We start from the raw sequence: 20,238 nt of genomic DNA, 5'->3' as shown, positions 1-20,238 counted from the left end.
GTTGTATGGAGAAATGAAGGAATAGAGCAGGAATGGAGAACAATTTAGTCCTGCTATCATGGGCAGAAATAGTTTGGGTTGAAAATCCTTTACATTAGCAGTGTTGTCCATACATCATTATTCCGGGCAAGGGGATATGGAATTGCACATAGTTTTCTGTTGCATCAACTTCCATTAAAATTGTGCATCTCCATTAAAATTTGTTGAGTTTGGGCACATGTCAGCTCCCTGAGCTAGTTTAACATCAAATCATTTATTGCATGTTTAAGAACAATTAAGCCCAAGTCAGCGGATTCTGATTGCAAATCCCTTCTATATCCTTTCCAGTCCCAATTTGCCTAGTGTATTTCTTATCCCCAAAGCAAGGATGGCTCAAGGGCTGGTGTTTTGTTGTTGTTGCCACCTAGAATCCTCTTTGTCATTGCAAAGGATTGTGGGATGCATTGCACTAAAGTAATTATAATTTGTCCAGAAAGTCTGTCATACTGGACATCAGATTTGCAAGTTGCTTTATATATAGTGGTTGTCTCAGTGATCATTTACAGATGTGTCTCCTTCGCTGTGCAACCTGAGGCCTTTTTGAAAACATAAGCATCACTACCTTGAAAAACAGGTATGTGAGATATGGATGATGGTGATGCCACTGCTACAAGAACCTCTTGGTATTTATATACCGCTTAATGTCAAAATAGGCTTCTAAGCAGTTTACAAAATATAAAAACCAGTCAACAAAAATTTTAAAATATAAACATCTATAATTAAAATATACAATAAAACCATCCCATTAACAAAAAAGAGATTAAAGCAGGAGACTTGGGTCAAGAGATCAGAGGGAACTAAGATTTGAGAAACTCTTAGGGTTTGAATATTTGTACACCAATTATCAGAAACATTTTGCACACCATACGCCCCCGTTGGTGTTCAGTGCCCTAGTTTGAAAAGATCCCCCTGTGGATTTCAAGTTGAAGCTAATTATTAAAGCCTTCCAGTTCTGGGCAGAAGACAGGGATCTGTTCCTACGTTCCATTGCCTGCTTTGAAATGGCTGCCATATTGTTATGTTTCCAATCTTTCGACCCCAAAGACTCTGCTGGATGCTAATTAAATGTGACAGGGACATACGAACACTGCAGGCTGTAGGGAGGTGGCCTTTGTTCCCACCTTTTCATTGACAGGATTGTTCTGGCTCTTTGCAGCAAGTCAGCAAGCGGTGGCCAAAGAAAAGAGAGATGAATAGAGAGAGAGAGAGAAAGCATATGCCAGTGAGAGGTCAACAGAAGGCCTTGCTTTTGCTGAGCCAGGTGCTGACTTTACAGAAACCAGGAGAGGGACTCTACTGAGTTGTAAACACATGGCACGCAGTAGATTTGAAGTAGCCACCCAGACCACTTCCTAAACCCTGCTATGGTCTCCCTTTAGTACTAAAGCACACATTCTGGTGTTAGGATCAGAGGAAGCCGAGTAGTGACTTCTGGAAGCTGAGGTGTGTTTTCTGCTAAATTAAAATCGGAGGTGCGCTTCACTTTTTACATCTGAAAAGGTTGGGTTTTAGAGCATGTTAAGAGTTAGCGTTTATCCACCCTCAAAGCAGCTGATCCCCTCGTGTTGCATGTCATTGGACCGAGGCTTATCCAGAGCAGTGACTCCTGCAGAGGCACAACAGGCAAGTCTCCAGTGAGCGAAGGTGTTTCTATTCTTTATCAGGAGTGGAAAAAAATGTTCCAATCACTTTCTTTGGGACACTTTATGAAGTTTAAATGTCCTTGCTACATGTGCTAAGCATCACATCTGAACATTTAAAGCGCATTTGCACCACTTTAACAGCCATGGCTCCCCAAGGAATCTTGGGAAGTGCAATTGAGTTAAATGTCCCAACACCCTTACCAACATCACCTTACCAACAAAGGTCCATATAGTTAAAGCCATGGTTTTCCCAGTAGTGATGTATGGAAGTGAGAGCTGGACCATAAAGAAGGCTGATCGCCGAAGAATTGATGCTTTTGAATTATGGTGCTGGAGGAGACTCTTGAGAGTCCCATGGACAGCAAGAAGATCATATGTATCCATTCTTAAGGAAATCAGCCCTGAGTGCTCCCTGAAAGGACAGATCGTGAAGCTGAGGCTCTAATACTTTGGCAACCTCATGAGAAGAGAAGACTCCCTGGAAAAGACCCTGATGTTGGGAAAGATGGAGGGCACAAGGAGAAGGGGACGACAGAGGACAAGATGGTTGGACAGTGTTCTCGAAGCTACAAACATGAATCTGACCAAATTGCGGGAGGCAGTGGAAGACAGTAGTGCCTGGCGTGCTCTAGTTCATGGGGTCACAAAGAGTCGGTCACGACTAAATGACTAAACAACAACAACAAGTCCCAACACCCTTAACACAGTTCCCAAGAGTGCTTTCAATGTAAGGCATGGATTTGTGTACAGTACTGTGAGCATGCCAGCAGCCCATTCACCAGGGCCATCGATTGCTTGGTGTGACATTAATGGGCTGGCATCCATGGTCCTGAATGGGGTAACTGCCCCTGAAGGACAAGGTGCACAGCCTGGGAGTCATTTTGGATTCACAGCTGTCCATTGGAGGCACAGGTCAATTCTGTGTCCAGGGCAGCTGTCTACCAGCTCCATCTGGTATGCAGGCTAAGAGCCTACCTGCCCACACACTGTCTCGCCAGAGTGGTACATGCTCTGGTTATTTCCTGCTCAGACTACTGCAGTGCGCTCTGTGTGGGGCTACCTTTGAAGGTGACCCGGAAACTACAACTAATCCAGAATGCAGCAGCTAGACTGGTGACTCGGAATGGCTGCCGAGACTATATAACACCAGTCCTGAAAGACCTACCGGTACATTGGCTCCCAGTACGTTTCCGAGCAAAATTCAAAGTGTTGGTACTGACCTTTAAATCCCTAAATGGCCTGGGCCCAGTATACCTAAAGGAGCGTCTCCACCCCCATCGTTTTGCTCGGACACTGAGGTCCAGCGCCGAGGGCCTTCTGGCAGTTCCCTCACTGCGAGAAGTGAAGCTACAGAGAACCAGGCAGAGGGCCTTCTTAGAAGTGGCGCCCGCCCTGTGGAACGCCCTTCCAGCAGATGTCAAGGAAATAAACAACTATCTGACTTTTAGAAGACATATGAAGGCAGCCCTGTTTAGGTGTGCTGGTCCCGGGGGGAAGGTACCGTGATCGTAGTCAGAGTTCACAAGATGAGAGGCAAGGTCCGAAACTGGGAGCCGGGCGGGAACAGGAACGCTGGGAGGTCAGAAACAGGAGGCCGGGCAGGGAACAGGAACGCTGGAAGGTCAGGAGCAGGAGGCCGGGCAGGGAACAGGAACACTGGAAGATCTGAAGCCAACAACGACGTTGCTCCCGCAACCTGGGACCGGGCTGACTGACCTTTATCTTCTTCTAAGGCCAGGGGCGGTCCTTAAGGCGAGCGCTCCTCCTGGGAGCAACCAGTTCCCTTCGCCTCTCTGCCCTAAGCCTCTGTAGTTCAGGAGAGGCCAAAGGGTTACTGGGCCCCGGAGGAGGCTCACCTGTAGCCACTGAGTCCTCAAGCACCTCTGGGGCCAGAAGGGTTTCACCTGGTGCCTGCTCTTGAGGATCTGACACAGGTGCAGGCTCCTCAGAATCTAGGCCTTGCCCCAGTTCAGCCGGCCCTGGAGGCGAGGACTCCTGTGCAGGCTGGGATTCCTCTGGTTCAGCCTCTGAATCGGAATCCCAGGCCATCACATTAGGGAAGTTTTTAATGTTTGATGTTTTATCACATTATTATTATTATTATTATTATTATTATTATTATTATTCTGCTGGGAGCCGCCCAGAGTGGCTGGAGAAACCCAGCCAGATGGGTGGGGTATGTATGTATGTATATATGTATGTATGTATGTATATACATACATGAATCATTTAAATGTGACCAGGCACGCATGGAAAGCTTACAAGAATATTACATTATCCTGTAGCCCTCAAGCAATATAAAAGCAAAGACAGAGAAACCTCAAAAGAACTCTTGAGAATGATTATTGTGCCCTATCACTCTTTTTTCAGGGGCAACTTTGTCTGATGTCATCCATTCCAACACATCCAAATGAGTTTCCTACTATAGCTCTACAAGCTGGGAGGGTGGGTGGGAATAAGCAAGGAAAACCTACTGTTCGATGCCATATCTATGCTGTGCTGGTCTTCTGTTTGCAATGCATGTGTTTCCACTAAAAAAATACTCACTTGGAAGTGATACAGTTCATTCTACCAATTCAGAATTCGTAACCAGGCTTTTCCCAAAAGTCTTTGCTTAGCTGGCTGTGTCATTGGCTTGGATTTCGCATGGTTATTATGCCTTTTGTTCCTTGCTAAAAAGGTGGGTAGCTGTTTCCTTGGTGATGGTGTTACATGTTGTCCTTCGTGTTGCCTTTACTGTGCCTTGCTGTTTTTGTTTGTCACTTTGGGTTTGTCTTGAGTAAAATGAGCTATCAGCAACAACATTTGTAGGGCACACACTATTGCTGCAGTCTTGGAAGTATCCGCAAGAGGAACTGTCCCAGACAGAACAAGAACATTGTGATACAAGATGCTGCTGTTTCAGGCATGCAAACTTGAATTTGTTGCATTGGCTTCATAATCTCTTCCTTGCTCCTCTCTCACATTGCAAAGGAACTGGGGATCAATCCAGACTGGGCCCGAGCATGGCATGTGTCTGACCTGGTCCCGCAAAACATTACCTACAGATTCATGCCCACTAGGATGCAAATTTGAACTTATTTCTGTGCATATTCAGTTACCACTCTTGTGCTCACTCTCAGCAATGGAAAAGTCAGCAGCACATTTAACTGCACGATCTCTCTTTGAGGGAGGGGGAAAACACCTCTATTGCCTGTTTCATATTTAAATTCATTCAAATGTGTGCTATCCATCGTTGATCATACAGAAATGAGTTCCAGCCTGGGGTAATGGTAACTGTGACAACCCTCTTCAGATGAGCTTCAAAGGAACCTGTTGCCTTGACATCTTCAGTGTCAACCCAGAGATTCCCAACACACACACACACACACACACACACACACACACATTAAAGCATTAAAAAACAACAACATATTTTGTGTTTTCCCTCCCTAAAGATTTCCCCCTTCGCCCCCTTCCCCTCGGACCCTGGACAGGGAAGGACAATGTTGATAGTAGGATGTTAGTTGACCAAACCCGGCAGGGCTTTGTCAAAGGCATTGTAAGAAACTGTGTTATGACAAAGTATCATGAATTGAGGACACTTACTATGAATAATGGGCTTTAGAGACTTCTTGGAACATCTCATGAACTCCAGCACCAAATTCTACATCAGATCATTTGGCTGTTCCTTGATATCCTCCCTTCATCATCCTCTGGATTGTTCCTTGATATCCTCCCTTCACCCTTAATAGGATGCTAACAGGGGAGGGTGAAGGGAGGGAGGGAAGGAGGATGTGGGAGAAAGGTGGACCACTAGATGAAAACAACAAAGCACCTTCTCTCACTCCAATCAGAATTTGCAGCCAGACACCATGGGCATCAGGGAGGTAAGAACATCCTTCTGTGAATATAGGAGGCAGCCAAATTGGATGTATTTTGATAGTGTTCACCCACAACTCCCTTCCTATCGTGTAGTTGATGTCCACCTGTTTTCCCCTGTAACAATCCATCTATGTGTCCATCTATACACTTGATCAGTCATTTCTGTCAGTAGGTTCTGTCCTTTTCACCTTTTCTGATCCCTCAACACATTTTGCTTCGGTTCATCTGGCTACTTTGAAAACGTTCACCAAATCCAAAACGGAGACCGTGGCCGCTAACAAACAGTAGACTTAACAGTGCAGACAACATATTTTCCTCAGGGCCAGTATAAGTTCAGAATCGGAAAAGAAATGTTTTAAGTAGCTAGCAGATACTGTACCTGACAGAAGGTACAGAATCATTTTTGTCAAGGGATGTTTTTAAAAATCAGGTGCCCACACTGGTGTCCCTTAAATCAAGTTCTGAGTCACTAGCTGAAGACCAATAGGATAGCTAGATGGATTTGATAGCCTGTTATTGTGACTTAAATTGATTGAAAACCTTGTGTGTCATTCCAGTTTGTGATGCCAATTCTTTCGTTGTTGTTTTCTTGCGTAACACACAAAAGGCCACATGCATCTTTTTTCTTCTTTGGTGATCAGTTGTGGCCGAGTAAGATTGTCTTCCATAAACACAGTTTTAAAAGTGAGTCCGTAAGTGACTGTGGAGGCCAATTCTGGATCCACACATCCTTTCACAGTGGGGACATGGGTTTCCGGGTGGGAGTTGACCATGGTGAGGGTTTGCCAAGCATGCCTTCCTCTTAGCGCATTTCTCCCTTTCATCCTGAGTTTGAGCATCTTCAAAACCCATGACACCTTTGGTAAAGGCTGTTCTCCAACTGGAACGCTCACAGGCCAGTGTTCCCAGTTGTTAGTATTTAGACTACATTTTTAAAAGATTTTCCTTGAGAGAGTCTTTGAACCTCTTTTGCTGACCACCAGCATTGCTGTGATGGCCTGGGATTTGGACTCAGAGGCTGGACCTGAGGAATCCCAGCCTGCACAGGATTCCCCGCCTCCAGCTGAGCCGGGGCTGGGGCTTGAGCCTGAAGGGTCCTCACCTGTGCTGGATCCTCAGGTGCAGGCACCAGCTGAGTCTGCTCTGGCTCCTGAGGTGATGGAGGACCCATTGCCTGCAGGTGCTCCACTCTCAGCCCCGTCAGGGGAAGCTGAGGTTGCCTCTGGGTCCGGTAACCCTCCAGCCTCTCCTGAGCTGCAGAGGCTCAGGACAGAGAGGTGGAGGGAACTAAGTTCCCGCAGGAGGAGTGCTCGCCTCCAGGCCAGGAGAGGCGAGTCACCTGTGGACCGGGGCCGCCCTATGCCTCGGGGCAGATAAAAGCCAGCCAGCCCCAGTCCCAAGTTGCGGGAGCAATGTTGTTGGTAGCCAGTTCCTGCCTGAACCCTGTCCTGCTGGATTTTCTGACCTCGCCCGACTCCCTGCTTTGGACCCAGCTTCATCTTTGATGGATGACCTCAATACTGCACCCTCAACCTCGGACTGGACTCGGACCTTGCCTCACGGAAACCCACAGGACCAGCACAATTATGCTTTCCATTTTAAAGTTTGGAGTAGAGTAGTTGCTTTGGAAGACGATAATCAGGCATTCGCAGAACAAACACCATGGTGTGCATAAGGGGTTGGAGGGGGAGATTCCTAATTCTGTTGGCCAATAGAGCACAGGTTGTGTTTTCAAAGTCAATATACCTTTGACTGCCAAATACTGGCGACAACTATGGGATGGCTATGCCACCAACAAGCGTTCTTTTGTGAACACTCTTTGGCATTGTTTGGCCGCTGGTGGGACTCCTGAATGGTCCCTTGTTCTCACTAAGCCGTGATTCTTAGGTTATATTTGCACATACTATGTTTCCGCAGTGCATGAGATCAATGTATCCCTCACTGAGATGCCATTTCATTATATTTCTATGCTGCCAGCAACACAAGGAGCTCAAAGTGCCCCCTCCCTCTTGTACCATCAATTTCATCTTCACAGTAACCCTTGAGGTAGGTTAGTCAGGCTGAGAGAGAGAGTTACTGACCCAAGGATCACTCAGTGAACTTCATGGCCATGTGAGGAGTTAAACCCAAGGTCTCCCTGGTTCCATTTGACACTGACCACAACACCATGCTGGCCTCCATTATCTTAGTGCTTGATTTCTCTTACCATATTTATTCTGGTGGTTCAGTAGACATGGGGCTGAGCCTACATATTTACTCCTCAGGATCAATCCTCTGCCAGTTGGGGGTTTTAGAGAAAGGTCCAGAAGGATGTTATGGTCGATGGTGTCAAAAGCTGCTGAGAGATCCAGCAGAACTAGGAAAGAAGCTCTCACCTTTGTCCCTGGCCCGCCGGAGATCATCAACCAGTGTGACCAAGGCAGTTTCAGTCCCATGATGAGGCCTGAATCCTGACTGGAAGGGATCCAAATGGTCCACTTATTCCAGATGTGCCTGGAGTTGTTCAGCAACCACTCGCTCAGTCACCTTGCCCAAGAATGGAAGATTTGAGACTGGGCGATAGTTGGCCATATTGGCAGCATCTAAAGATGGTTTTTTAAGAAGCAGTTTGATAATCGCCTGGGTCTGGGAAGGCTCCCTCACAGAGAGAAGCATTCACCACCCCGCGAAGCCCATCGCCCAGCCCAGCCCAGCTAGCTTTTATATATATATATTTTAAAAAAATAATATTTATTGAGGTTTTGAAGGTTACAAATAAAACAGAAAAACACCTAATTAAACAAACAAAACAAAACAATGTATCACATTAAAAAACAACAACCATACCAGCTAGCTTTTATAAGCCAGGATGGGCAAGGATCAAGTAGACAGGTGGTTGGTTTCACTCGTCCAAGCAGCCTGTCCACATCCTCGGAGGTAACAGATTGGAATTGATCCCATGTAACAGGACTAGACAGAACTCTAGCACTCTCCCGCCCCGGCCCTGCTCCCACGGTGGAGAGCATGTAGAGAATGGCTTGCATTAGCAGTTCAGATGGTTGTAGTGGCCCATTCCTGGAACAAGCAGAGTCTTCTGTGTCCATCTGCAGGTGATAACATCCCTTGACTCTTCCTTCTTCCCTCAACTCCAGGAACTGCAGAGCCGTCAGTTCTGGTGCCGCCTGCTGGCAGAGGCAGGAGGCACCCTGATCTTCGTTTGGGTGGTGCTGGGCGCCTCATCCCCTGTGAGCCCCAAAGAGGTGCTTCCTTCCCCACTTCAGCCAGCCCTTGCTGCAGGGCTGGTAGCTGTCAGCTTGGCTCACTGCTTTGGCGACATCAGCGGTGCCCAAGTCAACCCGGCGCTCACGGTGGCCTTCCTCTGCACCCGCAAACTGGACGCTCTGCACGCAGCAAGCTATATCCTGGCCCAGTGCTTGGGTGCCATCTTAGCTTCAGGTGTATTCTACCTTGTGTTGCCCACCTCAGCTGTGGGGCAATTGGTCACCAAGGTGAGTAAGCTACACTCCTTTCTCCCTCCTTCTTTAGGACTCCTTCCCCATGAGGCATCCGCCTTTCAACTTTAACTCTGCCCACTTTAGCCAGGAATAGAAATAAAATAGAGTAGCCATATTTGGAAGAGCAAAAAATGAGGGTGCAATGGATAAAGTAATTTACAATTGTTATTTTTTGTGTGAAAAATCAATAAATAAGATTTACCCAAGGGGGGGGAAAGGAACATCCTAAGAAAAGCAGGACATTCCAGGATCAAATAAGAAACTGGGATGACTTCTGTAAATCTGGGACTGTCCTTAGGAAATAGGGACACTTGGAGGGTCTGTGTCAGGAATGAGCCAGCTCCAAGGGAAGGTTTGCAGCCAACTGCTGAAAGCAGCCAGGAGCAGAGAAGCTTAGATGTTAGGCAGAGGAGATCCGGCAGCTGCAGACTCCGGCTCTTCGTGACCTTGACGATCTGGTTGATAAGGCAGTAGCTGAGAGCAGGCTAGAACACAGCCAAAGCTCGCAGGAAGTACAAAAAGGCGCAAATAGAGACAGCCTCTCAAAAAAGGAAGAGGTTGGAGCTGATCCACTAAGTCCAAAGAGTCAGTGAATGGGAGGGCTGCTAGACAGGAAGCAAAACAAGAGACGTAAGGGTCGTAAATTCAATATCTTCTGTCGCCACCAGAAGTTTTCAGAAGGGTCACCTTGAGTAATAATGCCAGAGGCTTTGTTAGAGTCGTCCGGAGCTATCTGTTTGTTTTTGCAAAAAATCCTCCGTTTTAATTACCTACGCTTACTGTGTTATCAAGCTGAGAACCTGGACTCTTGACAGTCTGGGCCTGTGGCGGGTCTTGAATTTAAATGGGTGACCTTAGAAATGTTACATAGGGAGTCCAGCTGAGTGCCTTCACCCCTCTCTGGGCAATGAAGGGAACTACAGCCAAGGAGCTACCTGGTACCAACAAGTAGATGATTCTAGAAGAGCTTCCAAGGAAGCACTGATGGCTGTTCTGAGCAAATTGGAAGCCTTGCTGGCTGCATGGGACCATTGCTTTCCTCATGCTCCAACTTTGCCACTCCCTGCCTTTAGCTGTTGACTTGCTGACCACATGCCAGCAGCCCACTGCCCACTTAGGCTACAAGTGACCCCTTTTTCTGCCAACTGCCCAGTTCTTGTCTCAAACTATCTCTTGAAACAACAGGTCCTTTTGGATTTTCTTTCCCACCAACCAACGTCAAAAGCCACTTCGTTTCACACCATTACAGACATTAAATCCACATATATATATTTTTTAAAATGTATTTTCTCTTGTCTTTTAGCTATGCATGTGTATAGCTTGCGAAGGAGACAATGCCCAAGTAAATAGTTACATGGTGATAAATAATAATAATAATAATAATAATAATAATAATAATAATAATAATTACTTATACCCTGCCCTCCCCAGCCAAGGCCAGGCTCAGGGCGGCTAACAAGCAATAATAAAAACAAGTTGAATGAATACAACTTAAAAACAAGATTAAAATACAACCTTAAAACATTAAAATGCAGCCTCATCACAGGAGGGGAAAGGAAAAGAAAAAAGAAAGAGAGGGAGGGAATCAAATTGGCTCCAAGCAAAAGGCCAGGCGGAACAACTCTGTCTTACCGGTCCTGCAGAAAGAAATCAGATCCTGCAGAGCCCTGGTCTCATGAGACAGAGCGTTCCACCAGGCCAGAGCCAGTGTTGAAAAGGCCCTGGCTCTGGTTGAAGCTAATCTGACTTCCTTAGGGCCCGGGACCTCAAGGGTGTTGCTATTTATGGACCTTGAGGCTCTCCGTGGGGCATACAGGGAGAGGCGGTCCCGTAGGTAAATAGTAGCCATCTCGAAGTTGTCTCAGATGCAGAACTAAGATAGCAGAAGTTACCATATTGGTAACGTGACTTATAATATTACCCTCCATTTGTGACAGTTTTAAAAGAAATGCACTCTGTTTGCTTTGTGTTTTTTTATGTTGTTATTTGGACTCCGCATAGTGAATGCAAAAAGTATTCTCCCCAATGAAGGGTTTTAAACACATGCAAAGATTACCCAGCTGCCATGAACATGCTGGAGCCGAACAGCGGCGCATATAGAATTGGTTTTAAATTGAGTCATAGAATTTGGAGGGAGGGGTTCCTCAGAATCCTTTAAGTCCACTCACATGCTGAGTGCAGCAGGAAGACCAGCTGGTTGAAGACATTATGCAGCATACTAACAATTTCAACATAAAAACAGTTCGAACTGCAATATTTCAGGTCAGCAGCGAAGGAAACGCTGGACAGGCCTTGGGAATGGAAGCCTTTTCCACTTTCCAGCTAGCTCTAACCATCTTTGCTGTAGAAGACCATCGGAGGCGTGAGTTGGGTGAGCCTGGAATCTTGGCCATTGGCTTCTCTGTAATTGCAGGAGCACTAGCTGCGGTAAGAGCCTTGGCTTGTGGTTTATAAAGTCCAGATTGATTGAAGGTTTTGTTGCTAGAAGCCTGGGGCCAGCATCACAAGTTGCCCACGAATGAAGGCTGATTTTTAACGTCATTCCCCCACTTCCCCTGGTGTTTCAGATGATAGCATCCCTCCTACTGTTTCATAAGACGCATGGAATGTCAGGTTGAATTACAGTGGCACCTTGGTTGTCGAACTTAATCCATTCCAGGAGTCTGTTCGGAACCATTCGAAAACCAAGGCACAGCTTCCGATTGGCTGCAGGAGCTTCCTGCACTCCATTGGAAGCTGCAGAAGCCGCGTTGGAAGTTCGGCTTCCAAAAAATGTTCGCAAACCGGAACACTCACTTCCAGGTTTGCAGCGTTTGGGAGCTGATTTTTTTGAGAGCCAAGCCATTCGACAACCAGAGCTGTACTTAAACAGAGCAATATCCTAGTCCTCATGACTTCAGAAAACAATATATATACAGTGGAACCTCTACTTACCACCATAATCCGTTCCAGCAGTCCGTACTTTAGGCGAAATGGGTCACTGATAGAAGTGCCGTTGTGCGCATGCGCAGACGGCAGCAGCCACTTCTGTGCATGCACGAATCACGGCAAACCTGGTATTTACTTCTGGGTTTGCCATGGTCGCGACTTGGATCGTGCCCAAGTAGAGGCGGTCGTAAGTAGAGGTTCTAGTGCAATTTAAAAGATGCTCTATCTGCAAAGCTTTGGCTACATTGGCTTTGTAATTGATGTACCCCCCAAAGTACAATCTTATATTCTTTGTATGGCTGGCTATACCCTTCCATGTCAGCCAAGTGATTGTGACTGAAAACTGGAGATTGAAGGAATCATGCAATCTTGGCTGGATAAAGAAAGAGTAAGCTCAGGCCTGAAGCAGTGAATTGATTTTAACAGCTGCACACACAGCACTGCGTTCAGTCCTGCTGCACAAAGTAGGGCTGACAAATCAGAAAGTATACTAAAACCAACACGGGCACACACAGAAAAAGTTTGTAAGGAAATATATGCATATTTGCACAATGGATTCAGATCACAGAATGTGGGGGTTCTGGCTGAAGAATCGGGGTTTTTCTTTGTGTTTGTGGTTTGCAGAAACCTTTACTAGTACTTTACTAGTACTAGTACTGTAATTCGGGAGTGAAGCAAATTTAATACCAATGGTTGGGAACAGATTTTGCGACCCTATGGGCAGGGGGACTTACTTTTTATATATCTATGTAGCACCTAGCACATATTAAGTCATTTATGAACAATAGATGATGTTCAGCAAGACACACTCTTGGTTGTTTTTGAGATAATGACAACAAACTAACGCACAGAACAATCAGCCCAAAGGAGGGAGATGGACCACCACTGACTATGCCATTATGATATCTCTGCAGGGCACGTTCTCCGGAGGCAGTATGAACCCAGCTCGGTCCCTGGGACCAGCTGTCGTGACAGGAATCTGGGAACATCACTGGGTAAGTGGATGGAGACGAGTGGTTCTTTTTGAGAGACGAGTGGTTCTTTGTTCTCCCCCTTTTTTGACTTCATGTATTTCAGCTGGCCCTCAGTGCTCCAGTTTTTTCCCTTCAAGCTTTTCTGGCTTAGTGTAATTATTTTTCATTTTTAAAATATTCTTTATTGAAAAATAAAAATATACAGAATTACAAGTGCGCCAAGTAAGATAAGACACACACACACACACACACACACACACACACACACACACAAAGAAGAAACAGGAAATACAGTGGTACCTCTGGTTACATACGTTTCAGGTTACATACGCTTCAGGTTACAGACTCCGCTAACCCAGAAATAGTGTTTCAGGTTAAGAACTTTGCTTCAGGATGAGAACAGAAATCGTGCTCTGGCGGCGCGGCAGCAGCAGGAGGCCCCATTAGCTAAAGTGGTGCTTCAGGTTAAGAACAGTTTCAGGTTAAGAACGGACCTCTGGAACGTATTAAGTACTTAACCTGAGGTATCACTGTAGTAACCCATGTAGAAAACAAAACAGAAAAACAACAAAAAACACATTGTGTGCCTTACAAAAAAAAGGGAGAAATTGTTATTGTAGTTAACAATTGTAGTTAATGTATTTTAGTTGGCCCTCAGTGCTCCAGGTTGTTGTTGTTGTTGTTGTTATTGTTGTTGTTGTTGTTGTTATTAAAACTGCCTGGGGTGCCAACTTGAATAAAATATTGGTGGGGGCAGGTAAGCCCTGACTCACATAATCGATCACATGATACGATGCACATACCCCATTTGAATGGCATTGCGCAAATATTTTATTGGAGGGGCTGAAAGTACCTCAAGCCCCTAGGAGTTGGCTCCTATGAAGGCTGCTTAGGAACCCTGAGTGTTGTGATTCCTTGCCTCTCTTGGGATCCCACCAAGTTGATTCAATCACTGCCTCCCTTAAGCCATCCTGGTTGATTTCGGGCCTACTTCTCTATCAAGGACGAGACAGGTGCTTTAGGTTTCCTCTTTTGCTCTCTCTCTCCTCCCCTCCTTCCAGGTGTACTGGCTGGGCCCCATCCTTGGTGCAGTCCTTGCTGGTGTCTCCTACGAATTCTTCTTTGCCAACAATGCTTCGCGGGAGAAGCTGGTTGCCTGCTTGACCTGCCGCGACATAGAGATTGTGGAGGCGGCCAGCATGTCTCGTTCTTCTGTCTCCGCCGCTGCCAAGCCGCCTTGCAATGGGGAACACAGCACCGAATAGAAGGCAACGCCTTTCCCTCTCCAGCTTCCTGCTGCTAGCCCCATGCGACAAAACTCCCTCCTCTTAGCAAAGCTTCCTTTGCCGCTTTTACCCAGCTGCTATCTTCCGTATAGGATCACCTGCGCTCTGGCACTAGGATGGGACTGGAATCTGGACCCCTAAAGATGACACAGCCTGACATTGATGGCACAGAGCACAGCCACTGGTTCTGGCCCCAACTTAGAGAGTGCAGTGGTACCTCGCAAGACGAATGCCTCGCAAGACGAAAAACGCGCAAGACGAAAGAGTTTTCCGTTGTTTTTTGAGTCGTTCCGCAAGATGAATTTCCCTGTGGGCTTGCTTCGCAAGACGAAACGTCTTGCGAGTTCTTGCGAATTTGTTTCCTTTTTCTTAAAGCCGCTAAGCCGTTAATAGCCGCTAAGCTGCTAATAGCCACTAATCCGCTAAGCCGCTAATAGCCGTGCTTCGCAAGACGAAAAAAACACAAGACGAAGAGACTCGCGGAACGGATTCATTTCGTCTTGCGAGGCACCACTGTATGGCGGTCTCATAGGCTAACACAAGCAAGAGCTGGATACCAGGATTCCTGGGTTCTCTTTGCGTAAGGTCCAGCGAGCTAGAACATGGTGTTCTGGTTTCTGTGCCCAGGATGACGGACATGGCAGACAAGAAAAGGCCTGGAAACCAAGGCTACTAGGTTCCATTCTACACTCCGTTGGCAATTTCATCATGTAAAACCCTGGGCCAAGAAGTTGACAGAAGACAGATCTGGGTTGACTGGTATATCGCCAGGTGATTCATAGGTAAATCAGCATGGAGTTTGGTGATTCCCAATTGTTTCAACAACAGCAGCAACAAAATGACACCCCTCCCTCTCTCCTCAATTATACTACCAAAGAAAGCTTGGTGCAACTATGTGTGTATTTTTTGTGGTGGTGGTGGGGAGGCCTGTGATTTCTCGTTTTTCTGGTTCTTAAAAAAAAAGAAAAACATTTCTGGGATCAGAAGTAAAGGTCTTTTGCTGCACCCTCTGCACACCCTCCAACATTCCTCCGATGAAATTAGGCTCGTACTATTCCATACCCTCTAACATTTCTCCAGTGAAAATACAGTCGTACCTTGGTTCTCGAACAGAATCCGTTCCGGAAGTCCATTTGTCTTCCAAAAATGTTCGAAAACCAAGGCGTGGCTTCCGATTGGCTGCAGGAGCTTCCTGCACTCAATCACAAGCCACAGACGTTGTGTTGGACGTTCGGGTTCCAAAGAACGTTCGCCAACTGGAACACTTGCTTCCTGGTTTGCGGCATTCAGGAACCAAAACATTCGAGTCACAAGACATTTGAGAGCCAAGGTACAGTACAACTCTAACCAACTGAGCCTGGATAGCTCAGTTGGTTAGACCATGGTGCTGATAACACCAAGGTTGCAGGTTCGATCCCTGTATGGACCAGCTGAATATTCCTGCATTGCGGGGGGTTGGACTAGATGATCCTCAGGGTCCCTTCCAACTCTACAGTTCTGTGATTCTGTGATTCTGTAGGGACGTCCTACCAGGCCCTCCAGCATTTCTCTGATGAAGATAGGGATGTCCTAAGGAAAAGCGGGGATGCGGGTGGCACTGTGGGTTAAACCACAGAGCCTAGGACTTGCTGATCAGAAGGTGGGTGGTTCGAATCCCCGCAACGGGGTGAGCTCCCGTTGCTTGGTCCCTGCTCCTGCCCACCTAGCAGTTTGAAAGCGTGTCAAAGTGCAAGTAGATAAATAGGTACCGCTCCGGCGGGAAGGTAAACGGCGTTTCCGTGCGCTGCTCTGGTTCGCCAGAAGCAGCTTAGTCATGCTGGCCACATGACCCGGAAGCTGTACACCGGCTCCCTTGGCCAATAAAGCGAGATGAGCGCCGCAACCCCAGAGTCGGTCATGACTGGACCTAATGGTCAGGGGTCCCCGCTTTAAGGAAAAGCAGGACATGCTGGGATCAAATCAGAAACTGGGATGGCTTTTGTAAATCTGGGTCTGTCCCTGGAAAGTAAGGGCAATTGCTGGTGGGTTTGGGGATGCTAGTACAGTAGTACCTCAGGTTAAGTACTAAATTCGTTCCGGAGGTCCGTTCTTAACCTGAAACTGTTCTTAACCTGAAGCACCACTTTAGCTAATGGGGCTTGCTGCTGCTGCCGCGCCGCCGGAGCCCAATTTCTGTTCTTATCCTGAAGCAAAGTTCTTAACCCGAGGTACTATTTCTGGGTTAGCAGAGTGTGTAACCTGAAGCGTATGTAACCCGAGGTACCACTGTGACAGCAACAACGAAACAGTAGACGCTGCAAGCTTCAAGGATGCCCATCTCTACCCCAGGCCTGTGTCTACCATTTGCCCCAATATTAGGTGCAGTACTGGAGAGAGCATTTCCGAAGGCCATCACTGTGATGCTCTGTTCTCTTTGCCACATGGGTGAAGTTCAACAACAGGTCTAAGCCAACGTCCCTCTCTAAACCCGATGCACACAATCGAGCACAGTGAGGAGTGCTATGGAGCGAGGGGGGGGGGGTCGCATGCCGCCTCCCCTCCCCCTGTGCCTGGAACACGCTGGGCCAGGAAAAGTGCTGACCCAGCAAGTCCCATTATCCTCGCCCCTTTCAGGCCTGATCATTTCCCTCCCTCTGGCCCAATCACAGAGCAAGCTGGCAAATCCCCTGGAGCCCAGAGAGAATTAGAGTCCCTTAAACAGATCTGACTAAACCTCGCCTCCAAAATGCTGAGGTGACAAATATCCCAGAGAGGCCTCTTTCTAAGCACAGAGGTTTCATCCACATCCCCCCTTCTTTTTTTTCTTCTTTTTTGTTGTTGAGTGGTTAACCCCTGAAACTCCAGCCACAGGAGTCCTGTCTCCAGCGTTATCTCCTCTGTACAGTTTTGTTTGGTTCCTTAGCATACCCTCCAACATTTCTCCGATGAAAATAGGGATGTCCTAAATAATAATAATAATAATAATAATAATAATAATGTTGTTGTTGTTGTTGTTATATTATTTATACTCACCCATCTGACTAGGTTCCCCCAGCCACAATGGGCGGCTTCTAACATGGAAAAAAACTCATAGAAAAACATTAAACTTTTTTTTTAAAAAAAACAAAACCCTTCCCTATACATGACTGCCTTCGGATGTTTCTACGGGTTGTATAGTTACTTATCTCCTTGGCTCAGGAGTCACATAATTCCATATACTCCGATAAAAATAGGGCTTGCCGATCAGAAGGTTGGCGGTTCGAATCCCCGCGACGGGGTGAGCTCCCGTTGCTTGGTCCCTGCTCCTGCCAGCCTAGCAATTTGAAAGCATGTCAAAGTGCAAGTAGATAAATAGGTACCGCTCCAGCGGGAAGGTAAACGGCATTTCCATGCGCTGCTCTGGTTCGCCAGAAGCGTCTTAGTCATGCTGGCCACATGACCCAGAAGCTGTACGCCGGCTTCCTCGGCCAGTAAAGTGAGATGAGCGCCACAACCCCAGAGTCGGCCACGACTGGACCTAATGGTCAGGGGTCCCTTTACCTTTAAGGAAAAGTAGGACCTTCTGGGATCAAATCAGAAAGCGGGACGGCGTCTGTAAATCCGTCCCTGGAAAATAATGCTTCCCAGCAATTGGTATTCACTCTGGGCAGCTTCCAACACATATAAAAACATAATAAAATATTAAACATTAAAAAACGTCCCTATACAGGTCTGCCTTCAGACTTCTCCTAAAGGTTGTTCAGTGGAATCTCAGTTTTGGAACGTAATCTGTTCTGGAAGTCCATTTGACTTCCGAAACGTTCGAAAACCGAGGATCAGTGGGGAAAACTGAGAAACTCTCCTCAGAAGCCATTCGACTTCCGAGGCGCATTCAAAAACTGAAGCATTCACTTCTGGGTTTTCGGTGTTCGGCTTCTGAAATGTTCCACTTATCTCCTTGGCTCGGGGGTTGGAAAATGCCCATCAACTTTGGGGGACCATGGCCCCCTCAATATTTTTTTGAAGGGACCTTAGCCCTTAGGAGTTGGCTCCTATGGTCCACAGCCACTAGGCCATGCTGTACCTTGTAGCACAAGTAAACTTAAGAATCCCAGCGGTTTGGCTAGAATAGGAGGATCCCCAGGATAATGTAAGGGGATGTGAATGTGTTTGCTGGGATTAAGGGCTACTCTAGAGCATGGGTAGGCAAACTAAGGCCCGGGGGCCAAATCTGGCCCAATTGCCTTCACAGACGGTCTGGGAATCAGCGTGTTTTTACTTGAGTAGAATGTGCCCTTTTATTTAAAATGCATCTCTGGGTTATTTGTGCGGCATAGGAATTTGTTCATTATTTTTCTTCAAAATATAGTTCAGCCCCACACAACGTCTGAGGGACAGTGGACCGGCCCCCTGCTGGAAAAGTTTGCAGACCCCTGCTCTAGAGTCTGGGAGTGATATGGCTTTGGTTTCAGATGAAGGAACTATTATGGGGACTGGAAGGAACAACAGTTCAGCTAAGATTAGGCTGTCATACACACCAGAGGTTTCTTGTTCCTCAGTCCAAAGCCCATGACATGAAAGTGATGGCAGGTTCTCCTGACTGAAGCCAATACAAGTACATTCCCCTCCACATGGATCGACACATCTCAAATCAACCTTGTGAATGGTCTTGATCTCAACATAGCATAACTTGCTGCAACCTACCTTTTGGAAGGATTTTCTACTTGAGCAAACTAAAGCACATTTCAAGATGTGCAAATCCACTGGGAGGGAAATGCCCTACAACATCATCAGAAATTACCGCTCAGAAAATAGGTTTAGACTGGTGCAGAAAACTTTGTTTCCCCACTATTGCTTTTCCTTTCCTAGTTGTGTATTTACAGAGCAAGTTACACTGGAGTGGGGAAGGAGATGCCTCGCAGCTCTACTAGGGGAATGGCAGTGGTATCAAACACACATGCATGACTTGGGAAGGGAAAAACATGTCACCAAGAAAGACATAAACAGTGTAAAAATGGAGTCCCTGGAAACAGGGAGCCCAGCACAAGAGGATAAGCCAGGGGCATGCCTGTCATTTGCCACATCTCAACGCACAAGAAACACAGGCAATAAGGCCAAGGGAACCCTGTGGCAAGGCCTAATAAAGCAAAGAAAAACACACAGGGAACATCACTGGTTCAAACGTTAAAAAAGACATAATTCCAGGCTGCAGCAATAAGCAAGCAAAGGAACCCAGTGGTTAATCTGCAAAGCATGAGCAAACATGCTCAGCACCAGGGATGGCTCAGTTGGTCTCAGGTTCGTGGGTTCAAGCCCTGCACTGGGCAAAAGAGTCTTGCATTGCATGGGATTAGATGACTCTCGTGGTCCCTTCCAACTCTATGATTCTTTGAGGAAGTTGTTGGTTCAAATCCACACCTTGGCTTTCTATTTTTACCCTTCCCCAGTTGCTATGGAACAGGAGATGATCAGAACGCTTGTGGAAACACACGAAGGTCCAGGACAATGGAGGGCAGAGAGGGGAGGGGGCAAGGAGTGCTTGGCTCTCAAAAGTCAGAAATATCCCCACTCTGGCTATCACCCCCCTGGCTGGTGAGGAGTGATGCATCACGTACTGACAGGAGGACACAGGGCCCGTGTCACTGCAGAAACCACTACCACACAACACAGTCGGCTGGAGGGAACCCACACTTGTCAAAAGGGTCCCTGGCCTTACAACCAGGGCCTCAGAGTGGCATGCATGGCTGTGAAAGATGCATTTGGAAGCTGAAGATGCGTTGATGGCATCTTAACCACACAGGAGGATGGCAAGGTTGAGAAAATGTGCGTCGTGGTGTAGTGGTTAAGAGCGGTGGACTCATAATCTGGTGAACCGGGTTCGCGTCTCCGCTCCTCCACATGCAGCTGCTGGGTGACCTTGGGCCAGTCACACTTCTCTGAAGTCTCTCAGCCCCACTCACCTCACAGAGTGTTTGTTGTGGGGGAGGAAGGGAAAGGAGATTGTTAGCCACTTGGAGACTCCTTAAGGGGAGTGAAAGGCGGAATATCAAGT

At 46.9% G+C, this 20,238-nt stretch overlaps 1 protein-coding gene across 1 annotated transcript; it reads left to right on the top strand.

Annotated features, from left to right (window-relative positions):
* Positions 1-5,536: 5,536 nt before the first annotated feature.
* Positions 5,537-14,429, top strand: LOC307210181 (aquaporin AQPAe.a-like; the record flags this gene model as incomplete). Its single annotated transcript, XM_079965757.1, has 6 exons — positions 5,537-5,551; positions 7,524-7,592; positions 8,591-9,034; positions 11,303-11,467; positions 12,883-12,963; positions 14,004-14,429. 6 exons carry the CDS (start codon positions 5,537-5,539, stop codon positions 14,205-14,207), a joined length of 978 nt encoding a protein of 325 aa, XP_079821883.1. The 3' UTR covers positions 14,208-14,429.
* Between the last annotated feature and the right edge of the window lie 5,809 nt (positions 14,430-20,238).

Source organism: Podarcis cretensis, assembly GCF_951804945.1.
Source record: "Podarcis cretensis genome assembly, chromosome: 2".
Taxonomy (NCBI): domain Eukaryota; kingdom Metazoa; phylum Chordata; class Lepidosauria; order Squamata; family Lacertidae; genus Podarcis; species Podarcis cretensis.
This window is presented reverse-complemented; position numbering and strand designations above follow the sequence as displayed.